The sequence below is a fragment of the Ruditapes philippinarum genome, unplaced genomic scaffold (genome assembly GCF_026571515.1).
Source record: "Ruditapes philippinarum isolate M1 unplaced genomic scaffold, ASM2657151v2 ctg1843_1_1_1_1, whole genome shotgun sequence".
NCBI classification, from domain to species: Eukaryota; Metazoa; Mollusca; class Bivalvia; order Venerida; family Veneridae; genus Ruditapes; species Ruditapes philippinarum.
The window spans coordinates 480,256-507,078 of record NW_026865464.1 but is presented as its reverse complement, the minus strand read 5'-3'; the positions used below and the strand labels follow the sequence as shown (position 1 = coordinate 507,078).

At 32.2% G+C, this 26,823-nt stretch overlaps 1 protein-coding gene across 1 annotated transcript; it reads right to left on the bottom strand.

The window, feature by feature from the left end:
- Nucleotides 1–232: 232 nt before the first annotated feature.
- Nucleotides 233–20,029, bottom strand: LOC132729147 (uncharacterized). Its single transcript, XM_060714890.1, has 6 exons — nucleotides 19,732–20,029; nucleotides 13,549–13,723; nucleotides 7,155–7,354; nucleotides 4,295–4,495; nucleotides 2,735–2,818; nucleotides 233–1,376 (listed from the first exon to the last, which is right to left on the bottom strand). Exons 1-6 carry the CDS (start codon nucleotides 19,847–19,849, stop codon nucleotides 985–987), a joined length of 1,170 nt encoding a protein of 389 aa, XP_060570873.1. The 5' UTR covers nucleotides 19,850–20,029; the 3' UTR covers nucleotides 233–984.
- Nucleotides 20,030–26,823: the final 6,794 nt, after the last annotated feature.

Below are 26,823 nucleotides of genomic sequence, written 5' to 3'. Positions count from 1 at the left end.
CCCTTTAGGACACCATTTTCATTGGTTCTATTAAGTGCCTGAACATAATGCACGAAAGAACATCTGAGGTGTTACTCCATCAGGAAAGCTGAAAAGGCGCCATATGTTATATACTGCATTGGTGCCAAGTAAAACCAAACAACCCTCCCCTCTCCCGCAAAAAAAGAAAAGAAAAAAAAACAAAAACAGATCGGTCATAGAATACAGTCAAACATTGATATACCAGTATTATGGAATTCTGTTTTATTACCTGCATGTTTTGTTAAAAAGATGTTGTCACAACAAGAATATATCACTTTTATGAATCATATTCATTCTTTTTAAAAATCATAAAGTTTAAACTTTTCTTATTCTTTGACATGTAAAAAATGGTGTTTTTTTTCCAGTCTGACGTGGAAAACATGACGGCTGTATGTGTCATCTTATTCAAGAGCCATCTGCAAAGACATAAAAGTTGTGCAAATTAAGGTCTTTTGTTATGAACGCAATTGCACAGAAATCACTAATTTCCTTGTTACCTCTGCATTGCTCAAAACAAAAATACTGTTCATATTATTTACAATGTCTTTGCAAATGGCCCCCGAGGAAAAGATACACAGCCATCCGCCTTGTCTGTCTCGTCAGACTGGGGAAAAAAAACAACATTCTATACACTTTTTCAAAATACATGTATATAACTGAACAGAGATATTTAGAAGAGCAAGGTTTAACAACAGTCAATGAGAAAACAGTCAATAATGAGATGATTGTGACAAAGCATTTTACAAGCCCACACTATCGAATCTACTAATTTGTTTTTTTTTACATTTTTGTTAGTTTTATTGCAAATATTTTCACATTCAGCGCTACTCTCCATCTATCATGTCTCATATCGTAATAAACATTTCTACATCGCAGAAATGATAAGTTGAATGGAAAATTTTAAACAAGTATACTAAACTTTTCAACTGATAAATACTATGTTTATTGTGAAAATTGGTATACCTAATTTTTCTTTCTTTTGTAAATATGGTCATGCGAGATGAAATCTTGTACCAACTTTTTAATATCAGCTAGAAAGAGAATCCCAAGGGGGACAAAAACAAACAATACCCCAACGTAGCCAACGAATGTCGCTGATTTGCGGGTGTCTTTGGCACTGGAAAGCTTTCGGAGGTGTGACGATGTTGATTTTGAGTCAATCGTTAGATTTTTAACAATTTCTTCGGCCACTTCTTGTGCTTCTTCGTTTGATATATTTTGAACCAATGTAGAAAGTACAGTTATAGTCTTTGTTAGGGGTACGTTGACTGTTGTTGTAACATACGATGTAACATTCACGGGTTCGCACGAAGGTAGACCTATAGACGATGCGACTGCTACATATGAAGGCGTGGCTAAAAAGGAAGAAGAAAAACACCCGGGGAAGGTATTAAATTAAGAATAGAAGATGCTTTAAAATACTGATGCAATAAATGGACATAGATTTAACGGATGTGGTATCCACATCTATAGCCCTTATTTGTTATCATTTTAAAATCATGATTACTTAACTAACTTTGAACATGTACTCAAATTAAAACATATATTTTACATAGACTTTTGTGTTACCTGGTCCCTGAAAAATATCCAGGATTAAACCAGGAACCTATATTTGGTTATGACACATAAGGTCGTTCTTAAATTAATGCTTGTTCGACATATTTTTTTCAATCATCATTTGATGAAAATAGACTTAATTGTCCGTTGGATGTCAAATAAATCAAATAAATTAATACACTATAATTACTCATGATATAAAAGGAATCTCTTTACATATGAAGTCAAGGGGGAGAACTACTTTCAATCCGTATTTTACTCGGAGACGATTATGTATAAACGATAAGGTGTTCCGATTGAGAGATATATATATTGAACTGAATATTAACTGTTACAGGCAGAAATATGTTGTACTTTGAAAAAATACGCTTCAAAAGGAAATGTACCCGCGATATGCTATCAGTAGGGGTAATATTACGAACAGTGTACGTGCCGTCACTTTCAATTATTTCGCTCATGTTTCAGACATTTCTAGTGCATGTTTCAGTCACTGGTAGGCAAGCTTTTGCTGCATCTTTGACGGATTCTGTTCTGAGTCAGATATTTCTTTCTCCACTAATAAGATAGATAATTAGACTCATAAACTTCGCAACAAATTAATTCTGCTTTACCGCATGACCGAGTTTTGAGCGAACTTTTATGTAAGATCTATTTTGTTTTCAATATTTCAATTATTCCTACAGTAGAGGCCAACGAGTGTCTAGGGCTATTCAGGCGTATCAATATCTACGAAATCGTGAAAAGCGTAATAGGTACTGAAGGTACAATACACATTATATATCGAACAACCCTCATACACACGTAAGTGACGTCCAATCACCAATTCTGCCAGCACTAACGTCATGTTCTATCATGTTTAATGTCACAGGATTGTTCCTATCAAATTAAATTGTCATAGGAACGCGCGAAATTGAGGAACAGAAGAGTTATCGCTGACAGGTAGTCATGATAATTATAAATATTTACTTATAAATTAATTAAAAAATGTAATGAATTTGTGACATACTCTGTTTATTTCCTATCTGCAGTAGATTTTTGAGATTTGACTCGGCTAACGCATCGCTATATACTCATCTTGTCCCTGCATAATTTGGCGCCAGAAATTAATTTTTCGTGTTGCTGGGGAAGGGGGCATGCAAAAACAGGCTATACTTACGTAATATGAATCCACACGTTGCGTAAGGAATAGGGTAGTTATTATCGTTGTCCGGATTTGCAATAGCTGTTGTATTCTCAGTTACTGATATGCAAGAGAAAAGTAAAAATACGTTAGAAAGTAGTGACGCAATAATTTCTGTTAAACATAGAATTTAAATACTATTTTAAACTCCAGATTTATGCTTTAAATTGAACAGATTTAAGACATGATGTCTGTTACAATATACATGTACATGTAGTAGTTATGGCAAGCTAGGAAGAGCCGACTTTGCAAACAAATGAATACTAGTAATCAAATACATATGGTTTGCTATAGCCGAAAATTCGTTTTAAGCGAGTGCATATGCAGGGATGTGATTTAATATAAGATAAAGAAAGAATCGGCCGGGGAAGTCAGATTTAGTTTGCTATTAACGATAATTCGTTATAAGCGAGTTCGTTATAAGTGGAGTCGACCGTAGTATATTAATTAATAAGTGATTGTCAACTGTAGAATGTAGAATGTTAATAAGTGATTGTACTTCGTGACTTTTAACTGATATGACCATTGCTCTGATGCAAACAAGACTAAGATTTACATTTTGTTTTGTAAATTACACAACATGAGGAACCACAAAGATTTCAATAAGTTACTATTTCATTGTGACGTTATCATATCTCGATAATTTTCACAGTAGAACATTCAAATTGAAAAATATTTTCAGTGTAAAAAATCCACTCAAAAACGTTAAACAAAGGGCTACGTTCACTAACGGTGAAACATTGCTCTGTGTCAGAAATTCATCAAAATTTCAGTAAAGGTTCATACTTTTGAGCTTAAACAGAAACAAAAACACCTTGGGCGATTATTTTATTTATTTGGTTACCATAGCAACCAAGCTGTATTCAGCATTTTTTCAGTTTTGAACATGTTTCGTTCTCATAAAATTGTATTTTTTATTTTCAAATACACAAACTTGTTTTCTTCCAGTACCTGTAAGCTTGTTGTCGAGTTTCAAACACTAAATGAATTCATAAACTAAAAATTCCATGGTAACTTAAACAATTGTGTTATCTTTTGACACTGCAAAACAGCGAGATTTACCGAATTGCACACATTATTGCAATCTAGACTATTATTAATTCTATCAAATGATTATACTCTAAGTGCTAAGTACAATGGTAGATTTTTACTGCGACAGCATTATTACGTTTCTAAAATTTCAAAATAGAAAAGAAGAAGGGAGTCTGAGCAATGATTTCTTGAATGAAATCAATAGAATTAAAGTAAATTGGTAACATATGCACCCCTTAATGAATAATTGTAAAACATCGTTATATTCTGGACACTACCATTACGAAGCTGTGAATCGGACAAGAAAAGCAAAATTGTTTGTTTCATACATCAATCAGGTATGTGCAATTTGATTTTATTGATATTGATCATCACCATTGTCGCACGATTGGTAGGGAACCGTAAAGTTCGGGACACCAAAGCTTCCCAAAGCAAATTATATTACAAAGTTTGAGTGATTGTTTCACGTGCAATCTGAATACGATAACTAGGCTATATACGCACCATTAACGCAACCTTTGTACGACATCGTAAAATTCTGAACACCATATCCTTCCAAAGCAAGCATAACACAGCTGTCAGGAACGTACTCGGCAGTTCCCCAACATTTCGGGTCCATGTTACATAAATTCTTACAAACTGTCATGTTGGTATCCACGGATATTACGTCACTTACAATGAAGCCTGTGTACATGCACTTATCATCTGAAAGCGAGAAGATTTTCACTGCTTTCAACAATGTGATATGTTTTAAGTTGAAAATCAACATAAAAATGATACATTACGTCAACATTTGATTTGATATGCTATGAGTTGATATGTTTTGATATGCTATGATTTGATTTCATATGATTTCATAAGGTTAATCATATGATTTTCTATTTTCTGATATGATTTTATATGACATGACTTGATATGTTATATGATTTTATATGATTTCATACGATTCAATTTGGCTGGACTTTATATGATTTCAAATGGTATGATTTGACTTGATATAGACCTTTTTACAATACGATTCTTCCATAGTAACCGATGTTGCATTTCACGCATGCGCATTCTGCGCAGGGCAAAATCGCAGTAAAATTGAAAACAGTGTATGATACTTTAAGGCTTTTATAGTCGTGATTCCATATTATGTCAACCAGAAAACAGTAATTTTGGGATGACTTAAAGCGGTAAGTACTTAAAACGTTAATTGATATTGATAACATATATAATAAATATATATGCGGGACTAATAATCCAATGGTCAAAAGGCGCACAAAAGTCGTCTGTTTAAGGTATCATTAGACGACTTTTTCATCTGTTATTTAAATTTTAACAGCAGCGTGTTGAAGATTAAATTTTATTACCCCTGTATTACATAATATTACACAATGTGTATTGTACACTACCTTTTGGATTGGCCAGGCGGTAAGTGTCAAACAGATTGACACGCGACGCGGTTGTTTGTTTCCAGCTATAATATCATTCAACCGGAACGTTTCAGTACCATGGCATAGTTAATCACGTACAATTATGAAAGTCGTTATTTAAGTAACTTTTATATTAATAATATCTGTCATATTTTGCGGTTCAGATCGGAATATCCGTCCCGAGGTGACCAAGGGACGGATATTCCGATCCGAACCGTAAACATATGTCAGATATTTTTTCTTGCATATTCTACCATATTCCATTATATTTTAAATCATTTACCTTTATTTTCGATGAAAATTTATATCATTACAACCGTGACTACTTTCTTACAACAGCGTATGAATTACAACTTCATTCATAACGGAAAAATGACGTCATTCTAACCGTGCCATTGTACAGCACGCGACTCATCTGGAACCCCCCATGCCAGATGAAATTTCCGGCATGGGTAAAACTCACGGAAACGCCAGTCTGATATGCAAGAAATACCGACCTCATCAATATTTATTGGTTTTGAAAAGTGACAATTAGTGTGACTTGCATTAAAAATATTAACAGGTGTTACGAGGAACCGGATAAAATGTGTGTTATTTCACATTCCTTAAAGATTTTGAAAAACAAATATTAAAATATTTAAGATATATTTATGTGACTTAAAAATTATCTGCGTTGCATCACAGTCAAATAAAGGATAAAATCAGGTAAACTGAACACTAAAAATGCATTATCACCGTGTCTGTTCTGACTTTTTTCAGAATGATAATTAACCTCGATTTCATATGTTATAAAATTTCTTTTATCTTTTATGAACTATTTCAACAAAGATTTAGTTGACTCCCATTGGAATAATAGATATAATTCCACATTTTCTTAAAAAAATCTCAATGTCAGGTCCGTGACCGTAAGGGGAAATTCTTAAACAATTTTCTTTTTCATGCCTTTGTATCGCAATCTCGGCCACAAAGCTATAAAGGAATCTTTTCTATTTTATATAATTTTCTACTTTTTACCTTAAACTAACTCGGAATTGTCTATGAACTTCTTCTATATTAATATGTTATGCTATGCGCTTTTTGCCCTATGCAGATTGCGCATGCGCGGAAAAATACTACTTCCGATCGATTTTTCATAGCAACGGACCGCGTCGTAAAAAGGTCTATACTATGAATGGGATTTGATATAATATGCATTGCTTACATACAAACAGATTGGATTGAGATATTAAAGTGGCATTATGCTCATGTTTTCATAGTCAAGTTAATCTGTATTGACTTTATATTTCAAAAGATTGACTGTAAAAATGGTGTTTGACCAATAGTTGTTATTGGAAAATGTTAAGGATAAAATGATAAATCTGCCTAATTTAATACACTATAATTCAATGTAATGTTACATAACAAAATACCAGTTATAATATCGAATAATATAATTTCATATGTCATCATATGTTTATATAATTTAACATATGAGCCGCGTCACGACAAAACCAACATAGTGCGTTTGCGACCAGCATGGATCCAGACCAGCCTGCGCATCCGCGCAGTCTGATCAGGATCCATGCTGTTCGCTATCAGTTTCTCTACTTGTTATAGAGTTGGCAAGCGAACAGCATGGATCCTGATCAGACTGCGCGGATGCGCAGGCTGGTCTGGATCCATGCTGGTCGCAAACCCATTATGTTGGTTTTGTCGTGACACGGCTCATATGTATTATATCATACTTTTGTATCATATTGTGTTGTATCATATCAATAAAGTTTCATATTTTTGTATCGTATTTCATTGTTTTTATATCCTAGCTACCGTATCATATTTTTGTATTTTTCATATAGTATCATCTCGTTTCTTTAAAATATCGTATCATAGTATATCGTTTTTATAAATGTACATAATTATGATCGAAGATTAGAAGATACCTATTAACATATAAATATTATTCTTACTTGTTACGATCTGGCACAAAAATGAATTAGTTTCTGTACACGACCTACTTTCCCCCTTATGGGTACCCTTTTTATGTCTAAAACACTTTTGATCGGCGCCGCTTGGGTAATTACTTGTGTATGTAAGGTTACTACAGTCTGACACCCAGTAGTGCCCCTCTGGTTGATACTCAACAAGTCCAACCCAATAGTCAGTTTTACTGAAACGTGAACAATCGTGAGAGAAGGGTTAATAATCAGCAGCAAATGGAGTCGCAAGAAAAAAAGTTGTATAAGTAACAAGAGCAGTCTGGATAAACAAGTTCGTATTAAGATTACCCGTGAGGGAAAGTTAAATACCAGGAAAATGTAACAAAAGCAGTTGCCAGTCGAGATAAGTAAGTTCGTAATAATCTTAAGAGTACCCGCGAGGAAAAGTTAAATACTAATAAATGTAACAAGAGCAGTCGGGATAAACAATTTCGTAATAAGAGTATCCGCGAGGAAAAGTTAAATACTAATAAACGTAACAAGAGCAGTCAAGATAAATAAGTTCGTTATAAGAGTACCGGCGAGGAAAAGTAAGATACCAATAAATATATCAAGAGCAGTCGAGATAAAAGAGTACCCGCGAGGAAAAGTTAGATACCAATAAATGTAACAAGAGCAGTCGAGATACATAAGTTCGTAATAAGAGTACCGGCGATGAAAAGCTTAATGCTAGTAAAATGTAGCAAAAACAGTCGAGACAAAAATGTTAGTTATCAGTTTCGAGAGCAGTAAGGAGAAAAATTAAATTATTAGTAACAAGTGTGAAAAAGCTAAACGGTGAATATTAATAAAAATATTATTCTGCCTACGCCGTCTATCACCGCCTCAGTATGAATTTAACATTTATTTATGTTACTTATGATAACACCAGATATTGTAAATTTGCAATCTGATTTGAAACAGTGGCACTTTTTAACTAAAGCTTTACTTTTTTATTTTTAAAATTATAAAAGCTCGATAAACTATGAAAAATCTTTATATTCAAAATAATGAAATGGAAATGTTAAGAACTCTCTCTTAATATATTTTTTAAACCATAAAACAAATAGAATTTTAACGTCGCGGCGTCTTGGTCTCTTATTTTTGAGCTAACTTCTCCTGAAGTTTTGCAGATTTGAATTTTACAGATAGATTTACTTTCCTAAAAATGTGTACCAAATTAGCCATTTGAAACGAGTGAAACTCGCCCTCTTAATAAATAATTGTTATGATAATTGTAAACGCGGACAACTGATTTTTTAAAGAAATAAATGGTTATAACATTACTGGTTTAGTTCTATTAGCGCGGCGACTTCAAATACCTGAATCTGATAAGATAAAGAAAGAAATATTACAAGTCATAATCGTCTGTTCTAGATGAAACGACACGCGACTGCAATTCATAAAGGCTTATACACATATATTAGGCTTGAAAATGTCAAAATATGTAAGTGCATATTTTGATCAAAGAAATATAGAAAAACTGTCGATATACGAGTGTTTTTGCATCGCTGAAGCTGCCTCGTTATACCGGTATATCGCCATATTTTTGCTCTAAATGTTCAAGATATTTCCACAGACGTTTGGGGTCAGATCCTGTACTTAATTGAACCTTGATGGACTACGGTATTTTTTCATAATTGTAAAAATTGTTTTGAAAACCAGTTTTATCGTTGTAACAGGTGACCAATTCGCGTTTAAATATAAAAATAAATACATTTGAGTGTTTACAGCTAGGGCGTATCACGTTGGGGGACAGGATCTGATATTTCAGGTTTGATGTATTTCGGACATACATATAGTAGTGATTAAAATGTAGTGAATGACGCCCGGTAAACAAAATTTAAAATGTACATTTATATTTCGGTTCTTTTGAATGACCTTATATAATAATGTAATAAATGCAACTTGTACTCAACATATATGACGACAAGACACCTTTGTGACGTCAATTTACCAGTAAACATTAGCAACAACATATCTTACACTTACACATGTTTGGATTAATTCAAGCAATATTTTATCTGACATAAATAAACAACCAAATAATAATTATTTTTCTTTTTTGTAAAAGTGAAAAAAAAAGAATAAATAAATAAAAAATATAAAAATAAAATAAATAAATACATGTAATAATAAAATAAATTCACCCTTGTTAAGTTTAAACATAATAATGCAATATTGTACAAATTGTACTCAGTGCAAAATACTCAATATCTCTAGTTTAATTCTTAACGTTTAACCTGCTGAATTTCGAACAGTTCTGATGATACAGATTTCCGCAAGGTCTTCTGCATTGCCAGTTATAAATGACTGACCCAAACTATTCTGGCGCCAAAAATAGTGCAAGACAATGTATTACTATCCCCCATATTTACGGGTTCCATTTGACCGGTGAATTAGTACACTCACCTCTCAAAAGTCTAAATTAAGATTTTATAGAGGATATTTTTTGTTTGTTTTTGTGTCACGAGTGGCGTAGCCACAAATGAGAATACTGTTTTTGAAGTTCACGAGATGAAATAAAATAACATCTTACACAAAAGTAAAACACATTTCTTATTATTTTATGCTCAAATACAAGTTTAAATGAAATTTACTCGATATTAATTTGAATATGAAATCTGTTTTCCTCATTGGTAACTCTCAATTTCAGACGTATTTCTCATAAAGACATGAAGTTTTGGGCAAGATCATAAGTTCAAAAATCAACGTTAAATGGTGATGATATTTTCTATTTTATACAAAGCAAAACAACTTGTTTGAATAGTTAAAACAAACAATTCGAGGGTTCAAATGTAAAAGGTCTCTAGATTTCGAGAAAAATTTAAAAACATATATTTCAATACAACTTTATTTTCCGTAATATTTTTATAACAATTTTGATTATCCCGTACTTGTTGACTACATTAGATCATATTTTGTTAAGTTTACCTTGCTTCGTGCTTATAATAGTTTGTTTTAAAGTTCTAAGATCAAAATAATATCATTTTACAGAAGTAAAATTTAATAAATGTAGATCTACTTAGATCCTGTTAAGACAACATGGATGGGAGGTAAAAGGTAATAACTGCAATTACGACCTTTTACCTCTCAAGGTAAAGCAATAAAGGTTCCAGATAAATTGTGGTAAAAGGTTATAAGTGCAGCTATAGCCTTGTTCCTCTGAAAAGAATTTAGATGTTCCAGTTATTGTTACTGTTGCAAATTTATTAATTATGTTCTTACTTTGAGAACCTTACGTAATGTCATTAACACACATATACTCGAAAACAAAACTGACAATTTTCATTCATAGAAATATGAAATATATACCTGCTCAATATTTAGATTCTACAGAAATAAATTGAAAACTAAAAAGTTAGGAATATACCCACTAAAATCTTAATTTACAAATTTTCATTTATTTTGAATGTTCTCTGGTATATAATCGAACTGAAGTCAAACAAACCCCAGACATCAGCAATTAGGGATATTAGTGACCCATATCAAAGTTAAGTAAATAAAAACTGCTGTTTCATGTATGTCACAAAATGTGAATGTTTGTGATTAATTATTCCATGACCTTCACTCACCTTCTTCACTCTCACTAACAGAAGGCACTGGACTTGGCCTTTTATAGATTTGCTGCATGGCAATGTCTCATAGTATGATTCTTACTCGTTCGTAATTGTCCCAGAGGCAACAAGTGACATCAAATCAGCCTTTTTGCAGCAGATATTGGAAGCTTTTCTGTATAAGCCTTGCGTGGAGCCATAAGAGACCTTCTTCTGCAAACTTCCTTTAACTCACTAACATCAAAACCATAGTTCACAAAACACTGTATTCTTTGTCTTTACGAACTTGAATCCATTTTATATTCAGCCAATTAACACGTTCTCCATCAACATCGATTTTCACTGAGCCAAAGTTTTGTTCTTTTTACAACTTGTAATCTAGTATGTCAGTGTATTTATTGGAAAGACAGTATATGGTTGCTTCCGGCGTGCTAATGATGTAACTGTTTCCCACTGAGATGGAACATGTACTTTTGTGAGGCTTTTTGCATGCTCGATAGATGCATGTATGGAATCACATTCCATTTCTGAATAGCCACTCCTGAGAAATTTGTGGTTTATACACTTAATGTGAGGAATATCTTGGACACAGTGAATTAAGCAACTTGCAACAAACTGATTGCGATTCTGTCCCCCATATGTATCACTATATAATGTCACTTCTTCAATACCAGATTTCCAACATATAACCCTGCCACTGTGTGCTTAACTGTGTTTACAACTGTTTTGGAAACAACATCGAGAGTTTTTAGAAAAAAGTATTTGCACACTCTAACCATTTTGCCACCAACTGTGAAGAAAAACGAATTCGAAATAGGTCTTTGTTTTGTTCTCTGTTTATATACCGTCTCTGGTTCTTTTTTGGCAATATGGAAACAAAAGAATTGCCTTTGACTTTTATAATCACCCATGGATCAGTTAGTACTGAATATTTTCTGTCTCTCATCTTCGGTTATATTTTCGCTGCATTTAAATCTACACTAAGAGCAACCCTTTCTCTTTACGATTCTTGCTTTCATTGATTTTCCTGTTTTACTTGTATACTTCTGTCTTTTTGACCGATGATCTTTTCTAATATTGGCTTCCACCAATGTATGCTGACTCTTCGTTTACGACTCAAATATTTACGTTTTGGGCTTATATAATATGTGATGCATCTTTGTGAGATGTTACCTTCAGTGGAGACTCTTTTTGTTTTCGTTGCTTTGATGGCGTTCTTTTATTCTCTGAGGCTTCTGCGGTTTGTTGTGTTTCACAAGCTTGATCAGCAATCTTTTCCCTGTCTGTGGCATTTAAGTTTGTTGCTTCAGCATCATAGTGATCTTGGTCGTGTATTTCAACGTCAATACACAAGCAATTAAATAATTAAATGGCAAGGATTCCACACATAATCTTTCTTATTAGTGTTATAATTAATCTGCTGAAAGAGATTCTCTCAGGCTAAGGCGTTAAGTAAACAATTAGCGTGAAATTCTTGGGGAAAAGAGATAACATATAATGCCTGTAAACTGTATAAATGCAGTATTCTTTCAGAGGAAAAAGGTGATAAAATCAGTTATAACTTTTTTCCTCAGATTCTTCAAAACATGCGGAACAACAGGTAATAAGTACACTTAGAACCTTTTACCCATATATAATTTGTAGAAAAGAAGTTATAATAAATTTTTTTTAATGTTTTGCCCTTATAAGGATTGAATATTTCTATAATATTTTCGTCAGACATAAAGGACAATAAGTACATTATAAAAACGTAAAAAGTCATTTTCGGCAAAAATGGCAGTTATTATCTTTTACATTTGAACCCTCGAATTCTAAAAGAAGAAAAAGTTACACCAAGCCGAGCTTCGGAAGTTTATATTAGACTGACCTTTGAATTGAATATACCGCCATTTTTACAGTTGTGTATTTCTTGAGAGTAAAAAAAACGTGTTTAATTCAGAGGGATTTTATTTAGATTTTTTAATTCTTTATACAAAACTTATTTGAGGGTTGTTACAGACAATAAATAATTGTTGACAGATGAGTAAACATTCTAAAAGCCACTAGGAATTTGGAAAACATGGATTTTTGTTTGAAAGGCAATTTTACAAACGCTTGGTTATTTACTTATCCTTCAGCCTGGTGATTGCGATTGGTTTTAAACATTGCATCACAGATACTTAAATATGCCCAAACGTCATCAAGAGCAGTTTTGCATGTGGAAGGAAATGTATTTTTCAGACTGTTAAAATTAAAAAAAAAATTACAGACGATGTTTGTGTGATTGTGTGATTGTTAAACTGAATGAATAGAAGTAAAATTTTCCTATCTAATTACTTTTGAAAATTAAGTTATTTACCAATTTCAGCTTTGGCAATGTCGAAATTGTGTGCAAAATAAACATGAGTTGCCACATGGGGAAAATCTTTAAAAATAGTCTCTTTATTGAAAAATGTTAAATTATATTTTGATAATTTTCACTGTGAAATTATCAAATATATAATTTGCACGGATAAATCAGTAATCCACTCAAAAGCATAAAATATAAAGGCATATTTATAAAAAAAGAAAAGAACGGAATTGAAGATACAGAAAAAATCCTAAGTGTATACAAAAAAAGAAAAGAAAAACTAAATAACTAAAATCAGTTAACTATTTACAAAGTATAAAATTTTGAATCAAACGTGCAGTTTGTGATAAATCTTTTCCATTTTCTCCATGTAAGATATCATTAACAATTTTGTATCATAGAATTTCAGTTTACCTTGAAAGATATATGTTTTTTTTACAATATATGTATTCAGTACAATACCTTTCTTGTTTTAATATAAGTTTAAGGTTACACTGACCAAATATCCTGCTGATAATTTTCTATAGAAATCGATAAAATAGCGTCCATAAGTTTCTTCGAGTCGATTTTTGCCAAATCCCCGCCAATATTTTGGCATACAGTCCTTGCAGCGCTCCATTCTACCTCGAACGGATAATACACGTACTCGATGATACTGTTTGGCTGCATCTCATCTGCGAAATATAAAATGACACCATTGTTTTACAAAATTAATGGTCATCTTGCCGATAATTTTATCTTAGAAAGCAACACCAACAAGAGAACTTTAGCAATTTCTTTTAGTTTAGGGTGGCCGAATCACAATTCCAAATTTCAAAATCTTTTGCATCAGTTGTAAACCTGTTGCTCTTTACCACTATATATATATTATACATATTATGTATAAGCTTGACTTTCCTACATGCATTTATAAACGACATATTATGCGCCTGTAAATTATAGTATCATGTATTTGGTATTTTATTAATGTATTCAGAGAACTCAGAAAATGAACATTATATTATGCACGTCGTTTACTTTCCTCTGTATGACTTAAAACAAGGGATCAATAAGCTGCCATTTATTCCCTGCGGTCTGGAGACCGCAGGGTATTGGTACGCGTTTAACTTTTGACGCATGGAGGAGCACGTGACCTGTTTTCGGTACATGGAGGAGCATGTGATCTGTAAACCGTACATGATTGGTTAATTGACCTTTTCGAAAACCTAGCTAAATACCGTTTGCCGGTACGTTACGGATTCACCTCTAGGGAATTAGTTCGAATTACACCTAATTAAGAACAAAAAACTATTACGTGATATTTCTAATTTTCTATAATTATTTTACCGTTTAAGGTGGAAAAACTTGAATGATGTGTTTGAAAATTATCAATGTTTCTTTAAAATCTATCTCAAATTTTACAAACCATAAATTGTTTATACCGAAAATCTACAAAATTAAAATATTCGTAGTGGCATCTGCCATAATAAATAGAGATATTTTCTGCGTAAACTTGTGTGTTTGCTTTATTCTTTGTTTGCTCGGAATTATTCATAAAATGGTAGGCATATTTAATCATTTTCTTAAAAAGAAATAATTGTTTTATGTTCGACCTTCTCCGGTCTTCAACGGTCACCAGTTTCCAAAGGCCTTCTTCTTTATTGATCGATTATTGTCAACTATATTCCTGATACAAACGTTTATTTATCCCCCCCCCCCCCCCCACAAACAATGTTGAAAATAGTTAAATGAATTAAAAATGTTACCCGCAGGAAACCATTTTACTTGTTATACATGTAATGTTATTTTCACCTGTGAAATTGTCGTCTGAAGATTAGGCTTTCTAGATAATTATTCCATAGGCTGTTGCATAATTATGAATCACAAATAGCCAATTAAATCGCCAGTAACAGACACCATTGGAACTCGCAAAATGGTAGTCGAGGATAAACATATACTATTTGTTACAATTAATTCATGTTTTTTATCAGTCATTTTATGAAACAATATATATTTTGCCGATTGTAGGATGAACATATCTGCGGATGTTTCTAAATTCAAAATTCAACCATTTTCGTGTGAAAAAGGTTGAATTCTGCGAAAGCCGGTGCTAGGGGTCGTGGACTGTAATTTGCACTTTCCAGTGGCTCAATTAAACCGCGTCTGCAACATATTCAATTTTGTCGTTTTGGGCGTTTTTTAAGAAAAGTAAAAAGATTCAAGATAGAGTAATAAATTTTGCCATGTTATGTGCGATTTATGACAGATTTTCCAGTATTTTTAACAATATTTCTACTGCGTCACTAACGCAGTAAGGGCTATTTTAACTATTTGAAAGTAGTTTCACCAAGTGACTGTTATGATGTTGACAAATATTCGGTGACAAGACTGCTTAAAATCTGTTTTAAATATCTCATAGAAATTTCGTCCATTTTTTTGGTTGTGTTTCACGTCGCACCAACACAGAAGAGGTTATATGGCAACTGGTCGAGAACGGCCTAAGGTGGTCCTTAGTATAGTGCATTATTTCAGGTACGAACGAGCATCCGAGTAGAACCAACGACGTTTCGTAAGCTAGCTTGATAGCTTCCTCACATAAAAGAATCAAATTCTTGGATTTGAACAAACAGAGCTGAGGAGCAAATGGTTTGAAGTCAACGACCTTAAACGCTCGGCCTCCACACAATGACATGTTTTGGTACTTTAGATGACAAATTTCCTGTGGTGACTATAGAAATTGCGAAATCAGTTTGTTTTTATTGCGATCTTTTTGAAAACTTGACACCTTTTGCCAAAGACGAACATCAAGAAACTGCAGGTTCGTTTACGATTCTTGCATGTATTGCTTGTGTCACTTTGTATATATGGGTATATATTTTCCCTCAAGAATTGCTACCCAAATTTCGTGTTCCTGTCCAGACGATCTTTTAACTTTTTCAGAAAATCGCACTGAAGAGGTATCGGCAACACAATGAAAACTTGTATACAATAGTATTAGTGGAGTATTATGTTCATGAAATATTTTACAAGATTGCTCAACATACTTTACAATGATTGTGTGTTTCATTAGTGTTTTGTCAAATAACTACTTTTTTATTGCTTGATTTTCTTGAACATGTACGCAGTAATTGTTTGGATTTTGTTTTCGTTTTGTCATGATTTGGTTAAAGTCGACTTTTCTCTTATGATGTCGCTTGTTTAATACTTCATGTTTGTAAAATCGCCTTTTTATGGGATTTTCGTGAAGTTCTTATAATCATTTTTTTACTGCTTTAATGTTATGAAGTTTTATTTCCTTTTTCCTGTCATAAAGTACTAGTAATTCTGCTGTATTATAAATTCCTTATAAAGATGTCAGCACTCCATATTGTCATAAGTGTTATTTTAAGACAGAAGTAAACACTGAATATCATTATGAACCATTAATGAACAGTGATGATCGAATGATTCACTGACGGCTTAACGCCTTGCATGAGAAGGGGAGTTCATGATCTTATGCAGGAAATTTGTTAATAAGTGTACGAAGGGACATAAAAACTTCGATGGTTTTTTTTTTCATTTGAAAAGTAAAGTAAGTAAATTAAAAACAGTCAAATCAGTACACGCCAAATCACCATGACCTTGTTGAATACAGCGAAGGATGTGTGTAAACAACATTTCCTGACCACCAGGGTAATAGAAGCAAACCAGACGAGTATGCAGAAAAGAAGGTATTTGATCAAGTAAAGAAGGTTGGTATGAATCGAGGTGAATCTGACAATGACAAAATTAAATGCCACCGTTAAGGAAATCATGAAGGGCATTTATTACATTCACAAAGTCGAAGGCTAGATAGTTTATAGTTCGAGGAAGAGATTAGTTACGTTATTTTTCATTTAGGAGAACTTGACTAGGTTACAAGGCAAGGAAACATGATGAGTATGTTAAATTTACATTATAATGTGTATATAACTTATAATCCATTAATCCATTTATTCATCATTCATTACTCTACATATTGTTTATTGTAGCGGTATCAAAAATAGTTGAAGGTGAAATACTTTGATGTACATGTATTTGAATACGAACCTCATTCTACGTCGTTTCATGACATAAAAAGTACTGTTTTTGCGTATATCATTTAGACAAAACAAATGTTAATTGATTGCCTTGTTTTTGCCTGTTGTAAGATGCAAATGGATCATACACCGGACTACATATTTAAGTTTATGTTTTGTTTTTAATATTGTAGCATTTCAAGGCGACGGGTGTGGTGAAATGACGCAATATTGTGTAACTTATTGTGGAGCTGCAGTAATTAAAAAATGGAAACGAAGAAGTACAAAAAGACACAGCTAAAACATTCTTGTGTTCCGTGGAATACTTATGTCTAATTCACACGACATGAGAGGTGATCATACATTGGATTATTTGTCCGCCGCAAATTTTGTTTACAGCAGAGAATGACCTGTGCAAGAGCAAAGGGGATACCGTTTCTCAGCAGATTTTGCATAGCGGGTACTGATGTGGAATGATCTCAGATCACATATAAAAGATTTGCATAATTTCTTAAGTAATTATGTAGAGGAACTTTGGCAGACACACCTCCGCTCATTAGAAACAGGCATAGAAAAGTTTAACCCGTCAAAATTATTCCGTCATCAGCCACTCCAAAACAGAATACTCACATTATAACAAGCTCTTTAAGGAACAAAGATCAACAAGGCAAAGGCAATGTTCACAAGACGCAGCTCCTAAACCATTCATTTCTATCGATCTTAACACCAAAATACCTTTTCACTTTAATTATTGGCTACTATGAAAGTCAAGGATATGACAGTTACAGGTACTAAGACATAGTTGCAAAAGAAAGTGTCCACATGGTTACTTGGAAATTCAGTAGACATACATAAGGAAAATAGTGGCAAGTAAATACATGTATTTGCAAAAAAATGTGTTGACCATATATTGCTTTAACTTGTATTGAAATTTGGTAATTTTTGTGTCAATAGCGAAGGGATGAAAAGAAAAAGTTACAAAATTGTTAAAGCCTTTTTTTCCCCTTAGGCCCATAACGAAAATTTTGGGGTTATTCAAATAATCAAAACTGCATATGGACCTGAGTAACGCCTATTACTGGGGGTGTAAAATGATTTCTATTCAAAATTTTTTTGAATCCGCTAAACGTTTTTATTTGCCAAAGGCACTATGCTAAAACCCTTTCATCCTAAAGCTTTTAAAAATTTTATCAAAATTTCTGATGATAATCAAATTCCAGTTTGTATTTTTTGATACCAAATATGCCAATATTTTGCATAAACAAGTAAATGTATACAAGATGTACCTGCAACCAAGTGTATTCTGTCGTTTGAATCTTAGTTAAGATACTCGAATCTTTACCTATCTTCTAGATATTTAGATCTCGGTGGAAGGCACCAAGAAGCTTGTCAGTATTCCCACAAAGGTTTGCTGGGCCATCATATGCAACTAGGCACTAAACAAACAACAGCAACAGGTTCTATGAGTTGCAGGATGGTTCATAAAACATGTCAAACCATTCCTATCTGTCAACCACAACTATCAAGATAAGCTCATAAACAATAATTAAACAGTTAAAGCATGAAAACCACTATAATGAGGGTGCGATTCTATGGCAAAAGGTGAAATGGAGATTGACCAAGGCAGTCCTTTACGACACATCAGCAAATTTAGAAATTGCAAGACAGCAGTGAATAACGGAAGATGTAGGTCGTAACATGACTAGGTGTTGATCTAGATTTCAGCCAGTGATGATTTAGCACTGAAGAAAAATCCGCTAACGCAGACAATGCTAAAATTTATCTTTTTTTTTAAGGAAGTAGGAACCGTAAATTTGCAAGAGCCTTGTCCATAATTAACGTTTTTCGTTCAATTTTCCGCAATTTTTGTTTGTTTGTTCTTTGTTCAAAAATCATTTTGCTAATCAATAGTTATTAGTATATATATTATATTACTATTGCAATTACAAATAACAAACAATATGACTTCACAGCATTTACTAGACGCGGCTAAAATGTTTTCATGAATATCGACGCAACAATGTATATACATATCCAAATAAACTAAAAATAATAAAAATGTACCTAAGATGAATTAGCAGCATTCTTTTGACAGTCAGTGATTTAATTACTTAAGGTGACTTCGAACACAAAAAGTTAAGATAAGCCGGTCGGATATGGCGGACACAAAATATTGAGTGAAAAAATACGGGCATATGAAAGTTATTTTTACATTGATACCCCATTCATTTTACGTGCTTATTGATATACATTCATATTTGAACACTCCTCGTATTTCAGCGGGTTTTTTTTTCAAAATCTAAACAAGAATTAGGTAATTGTTTTGAGATGTTAATTGATTTGATTTTATCTCACAGTTATATAATCGGCTTAATAAGGTGTCAATTCCATCATATGAAAGTAAAATGTACACGATTTATTTGCCGAGAATTATTATTTTGTGCTGATGATGTAATTCCAAATTTGATAATTATGGTATGGCAGTGTTTTTTTATTGCTCATGATATCTTGTTCAACAATCTCATTATCATATTACACTTAAGTTTTCTCAAAAAGTAAATAGAAAGTAAAGGAAAAACATATGTTACTTATTTTGCATACATTGTTTTTTTGACATCACGCGATAGATTAACGGGTGTTCCAAAATATCATCAACCCGGGCTTACCTGTAAAGTATGGTAGCACGAGCTCCAGACAGACTCCACAATTTGGTATGAACAAAACAATCACTGCTTGTAATACTATCACACTTTTCATTGTTCTTACTGTACCAAAATGTTTCATTGTTCGTAATAATTGTACTATTTACATCCCACAATTTTCATTAAAATTTTAAGTAACATTCTATTGCAAAGTCACTTAAGGGAATAATGTAATAAAAACAAAGTGTTTTGCAACTTATGTAAAATAGTTCTCTCTTTATTGTACATATTCGTTCTCAAATAATATGTTCATACGATAAGTTACAAAAATTAAATTACCGCTGTGAATCTTTTGCTTTTGCTCAACAGATCGACATTTCGATTTGAAGTTTTGATACATTTTACAAATGTTTAATGACGAAATGTCATACCCTGTAGATTTTAATGTTTGGAGAGAATAATATTTATTGATAGTAACAGCGCTTTAAATTCAATTATTCGATCACAAAAAATAAATTAGTTTTACCACAAACTGTTGAAATTATTTAACTTATTTGATCATGCACGCCCTAAATAAATAATGCCACTTTCTAATTAATAGCAAGACCGCTTCAAGTTAAATTGTAAGACCTTCACATTGAAGTTTCTTTTAGAATTTACGTGATAAAAAACGTGATCTCACAATGTATATCATATTAAGACAAGTATATTATTCGTAGAATAATTTATAAATAGACTGATGAATTGTATATTTTTATAGACAAATTACTTTGTCATTTTTTTAAAATCTTAACCGTTGACTTTGACAAGCATTTTTGCTTTGACCTTGACCGATTTCAATGTTGTTTTTTTTCATGAATATAAAGAATATCTCAAGCGATAGTAAAATTGTAATACGTAGTGAACTTTTCTAAATTGCTTCATTGAAATAAAGAAAACTATCTTAAATATGGAATGTACTACTGGAAAAACATGATAATTTACCCATTATTACGCGTCAATGATGATACTATTAACACATGTTTATTTATGTACAAACATTGTAGATTGACCTATATACTAGTAATATTGCCATAAATAAGTCAAGCCATGTGTGCTTTAAAGGCTAAATACAACGGTTAATGACAGTGTTATTGATCATACTTATTACATAACTTATATGTAATTTTGATACAGTGTCTCCTTTGAGTCGTTCAACAGACTTTTGAAATCCAGAAACTGTTTGTATTGCCAATTTTAACAAGTTATAGTCACTATATACGTATATAACTGTCTACTATGTAACATGATTTTGTTTCGATCGATTAATATATATTAAATAGAAGAGGTTGCTAAATACTTTCCTTTTTTCGGTGTCTGTTTTCTATGGCACTGTGGATCTCCAAACATTTCAAATGTCAGCCTTTGTAACGATAAATGCATTAATTTATCACAAACTGGATCAGAATTATCAGAGGTGTTGGATGCTACTGTATCTAGATCACCTGATTCTAGATGCAGGTAAATGCGATCAGTTTGGACTTCAAATGTTGGAAAAATATCGATCATTTCTTTTGTTTTAGGTATTTTTATTAAACGGAAAATCTTTAGGTGTGATAACATAGGCCCGTTTTGTGATGACCGCGTCACATATACTCTGACTTTATCAATATAAAAAACATTGAATGACTTGACAAAATAGTTCATCTATGTAGAACAACTATTTACAGAGAACGTGAAATAGGGGAAAAGATAATTGACTTAAATATAAAATCCTTGAACCCAACCCATATGACCTGGTTTTATCAATGTCATAGTATTAGAAATGTATATTCATAGTTTTGTCTCTAAAACGGTTCACCTACATAGGCAATATACTTCTTTGATGGTATATTTTGTATTTCATTAAAACATCCGAATACCTTAAAATCTGGAAATAAAGTGATCCCACGGAAGCATTTATCACAACAAAATTGCAAGAAAATTGCAGACTCGGTTTATTTGAGTCTGTACATGAGGGATAATGAATACGTGCAACGTCTCTCACGCCCTTAGCACAGGCTTGAGCGGTACTCAATTCTCAACACTTAATAGTGCTGGCATCAATGATCCAGAAGGACCAGAAAAATATAACAACACTGAAGTGAAGTACAGGGCAACTCTTTACAGCTGTAAAAGGTTGTGAAGTATAAAAATCTGGAAACAAAGTGATCCCTCGGAAGCATTAATCACATAAATCACAACGAAATTACAAGAGAATTGCAGACTCGGTTTAAGTTTTAAGTTTCATTTAAATTAGTACAGTTAAAATCTTTATTCCTCTTTTTTCACTATATTTTTTTCTTTCTTTCGTCATATATTGAATTTATAAGCCGAACTTGTTGTATAAATATTTAAATATTTACTTTTATTTTTGTATCATAATACAATGTGATGACATTCAATATTTCAAAGTTTAATAGCACAAAGAGGACCAAATTTCTTAGATTAAATTGTTTTCATTATTTGTCGCCATAATCGTTAGCCTGCATGATATGTAGTTTAACAGTTATTATTGTTTAATCGTACCACATGAAATTATCTGTTTCTAGTACCAAGTTACGAAGTTTGCAGCTCTACCTCTGCGGTATCTTTTGTACTACTTAAGTACTACATAACATATCCATAATGTATTACTTTTCATAGCACACGTATAATTACAATGATCTGTATCAGAAAGATATTTTTAGTTTGGGTGATTTTTTTTGAAAGAAAAAACAACAACAACAAAGAAAAACAATAAACAAAAATAAACCGATTCTTATATAGAGCCCGACTGTAGAACAATATAAATTGGGGTATAGATGGATTTTTATTATCTATTAACATCTCTAGAAATAAAACGTACTTATGTAACCCAAGACGAGGGCAGGCTATAATTGTGGGTATTATTAAAATTGCAAACATTTAATACTATTTATTTATGTCTATATGTTTTGGTATTTATTGAAATGAAAACAAAGACTATCAAGTTTGGTAAAAATGCATGAATAATAAAAAATAGAAAGTAAATGACTAGTGAATTGTTTTGTTTATATAACAGTTGCTAATACATTGGTAAAATTAATAAATAAAACTTCGTACCAAACATGTGATTAGCTTTAAAAGTATAAACCAACATAACTATTTAAATAACCGACCAATCTTATAGATATTTTGGCAACAAAATCGAGTTCTAATTTTAAAACATATTTATACACAATACTCTGTAATAGGTCTGCATAAACAACATCAAAACATTAAGCTATTCAGAAAAACAGTATATTTTTTGTGATGTTATATTTTTATGGTCTTTCGGGATCATTGATTGCAGAGCTTTTAAGTGTTGAAGCTCAGGCCGGTGCTAAGGTGCGTGAGGGATGTTGCGTTTTTCAATATCCCTCATGTACAGACTCAACAAAACCGAGTCTGCATTTTTCATGTAATTTTGTTGCAATCAATGCTTCCGAGGGATCACCTGTTCTCAAGTTCTTTATACGTTAGGATCTTGAATCTTATCGGCAAATACTGGCAGCTATGTGTAACACCGACTGTTATTTTTAGCACGCTCCGTTTAAAAGAGTGATAAAGAGATCTGTCTAATTGTCAAGCTTGTAATATGCCCTTTAATCGGGGAACAGTAGAGGCTTCTTTCGGTTTTTGTGAAGAATTATCATTTACCGTCTGCATATGCATTGTCTGATATCCCCTCTTACATTTGGGGACAAATACCTCTGTCCTTCTCTTGTAAATCTGATAACCCATATGATTTTGGACTTTATGTTTTTTAATAAATAGCCTAAATGATCTAAAATATCTCATAACATTTGTTTTATACTAATACATGTATAATATAGTATGCCTTTTAAATGTGTCTTTTGACAGCTGCTTGTGTTACAAAGGTTTAAAATATCTTAAAATATCTCAAAATTTCATTTAATTTAGTTTTGTCTATGTCTTCTCGGTCACAGATTGTCTTGTACTAGAGGACCATATTCCGCTTTTCATGGAATGTCTCATTTGAGGTCACATGACCACCGCTGAATAGCCACATCTCTGGAAAAATTTAATATTGAGCTTTGCTTATACCGGTGCCAGTGGCTGTGGATAACTGAATGCATTTACCATGTCTTCCATGAACCGAGTCTGCAACATTTTCAATTTTGCCACTTTTCCATTTTTCAAATATGTTGTATAGCTAAAGAATTGATTTCATTTTGTTCTCTGTCACAATTAAAAGAAAACGAGAATCAGAAAAAAGTAAAAAAGGCGTATAAATGTAAAATCATTGCTTGTTATATACATCTATTGCTGAGGGATAAATTAAAAATACTGGACAATTAAGCTTCAGTGTAAAATTCAATATTTGTGCTGCCAATTAAAATTTCAGGCATACGTATAAATGTATGTGAAAGCTTACAATTTATTTACATTTCTTTTCAAGTGCTTATTAGTTTATTTGCATTTATGCATTAATTAATTCTCTTTTATGAATATCGATTCATAAAAGAAAAACGAAAATAAGCCAATGATATTTATCATTGTAGAATCCAGCTGTTTGAATACGTGTACCATATCGACCTTACTTTATAATCAACATTTAAATTAATATATATATATATATACATTTATGCATTGCATTTAGGATGAATAAAACACTATCTTTTAGAAATAAGTTAACACAGTAATTTTTGCCAACGGATTTACAAAAACCTTTCTCATTATAATTAAGAGTAGAACAATTTGAATATGCTATTGCAAATTTCAAATTACGTCATTAATGGAAAAATAATGGAATATATTTTGATATTACTTGTCACTTTCACACTTTGCGGAGGAAATGAAAACGCATTCCCGCAATTCGAAGGTAAAAGAATATTATATTTTAAGGAATTTATTATAATTTATTATAATTGTAGCTAAAATTTGTGTTATTCAAGGTGTTAGATTTACAATTATATTATTTTTAAGTTCAAAAAATCTATTTTTGTATGCCTTTACACATCTTATAATGATATCAATTTATTATTATTATTATTATTATTATTATTATTATTATTATTATTATTATAGTCAAAGTTTTGATCTAAAAATTGAAAAATGAAATAATGATAATAAACACTATAATCTTAACCGTATTTAAAAGATTTGTATGAAGATATTTTTTGCCTGGCTATCTTTATTTAAATGTCAGCATTTGTTTTTATCTTTTTCAATAATGTATTAGTTATAGCTGTATCAATATCAAATATGTAAAAAAATGATATAAAAAATGAAAATATATTAAAACTAATGTGTTTAAACTAAATGTTAGCATTTAGTCTGAATAAGTTATGGGCAATGATTTAAGATAAAACCGATAGACCACTTACATTTGTACTAAATGTGCATGAAATGCTATGACGCTAACGAACGTGAAGATGATGATGTATATATATATATATACATAGAACATCTCCATCAGCTCGTAGCCCATGACCCATCCCAATGGATGGCATTTCATATAGATTATTCAATGACATACCAAAACAAAGTTGACAGTGCAACATTTATATATCCTTTCCGTTTATGTTTTAAATAAATAGGGATTTTCTTTGCTTATATATTAGCTCTGTTATAATATTTTGCAGGTTTGGGTCAATATCAAAGCTCCCTGAATTTTGTTTACTACCCACAGCAGATAGTATGGAGTGCTGCCAGAGCTGTGTGTAAAAGTATAGGCGGAGATTTAGCATCAATAGACTCTGATATTATCAGAGATTATATTGTATGGAAAGCACAAGAGAACTACGGATATAATATATTGTAAATTATTTAGAAATATAGATAAATCTATATTATATGTTCAATTGATATAAATTTTATATATTTTTGTTCATTAATCAAGTATTTATAAAAATAATTGCCTTTCCGACTGCGTTGATAGAAATTGACTGCGTGTTAGAAATTGAGTTCACTTACTGAAAAACGACAGTATTGATCAGAAACATATACATATGTAACTGTTCCATTTTTCAAGATATATAACCCCTACAAGTAATTATTACGTCATTGTTATGTAAGCTATGTTAACGTTTCTACACGACTAAGCATGGAAAACTAAAAACTAAAATATGCTAGTTAAGGCCAAGAATATCTTTTTAAAATAATTCTTGTTTCTTACAGTAGCATAGCATAATGTACTTACAACTTCATTCACAACGGTAAAATGATGTCATCCTAAGAACACAATTCATTTATAAAGGCGCGGCAATGACGTGATTTAAAGCACACGACTTGTCTTACATACACCGTTAGGCCATCGTGGTTATACTTTATAATCCAGAGGACGACAATGCGATAGTGAAATGAAAACAATAAGACAGTGCGATGGCGACAGCGCGATAGTGCGATGACGACAGTGCGATAATGCGATGACGACAGTACGATAATGCGACAATGCGAAAGTGTAATAGCGGCAATGCGATAATGAGATGGCGACAGTGCGATAATGCAATGGCCACAATACAATGTTGCGACAATACTATCGCGTTGTACCGATTGCGGTACCAGACTGTTGCCATCGTGTTATCGCACTGTCTCATTGTCGTCATCGCATTTTTGCACTGTTCTTATCTATCTAACGTCTAATTCTAATTTGTCTATTCTCAGATAAGGGCATACAATATGAATTTCATCACAACATATTTGTTAACAAAAAATCACTTGTCGTTGTTTGTGGTGAAATCTATTGTTATTCAAATAAAAGGCAAGAGAATGGCATTACGAAATGCGTGTTTGGTGACATTTGGTTACAGTCAATTAAGCTTTAGTAATTAGGAACGCTTCTCATTTTCTGGTTAAAACATCACAAGCGGTATGTTCATTTTAGCTATAATACCTAATTATACATGTATAAATTAAAAAGATTAAGATGCGTTTGTCAAAAAAATTATCTAAATTTATTTCATCTTATAAAAAGTGATAATCGCGATAATCGTGCTGCAATTCAAATTATGAAATGCACAGAAATAGTGATAATAGTAGAAATCGAGATTCAAATCATAGTGACAGCCGTGGTGGTAGGTCTTCTAATATTAATGCTGGCACCTCGCGGCCAGATAGACAAGATGTGAACAA

Coding starts and splice junctions, on each gene's coding strand:
- LOC132729147 (XM_060714890.1), bottom strand. CDS start 19,849: ATGAAACATTTTGGTACAGTAAGAACAATGAAAAGTGTGATAGTATTA. Junction 2,819..4,294: donor GTACAAAGGTTGCGTTAATG/GTGCGTATATAG, acceptor CTTGCATATCAG/TAACTGAGAATACAACAGCT. Junction 1,377..2,734: donor AACGTGTGGATTCATATTAC/GTAAGTATAGCC, acceptor CTTCCTTTTTAG/CCACGCCTTCATATGTAGCA.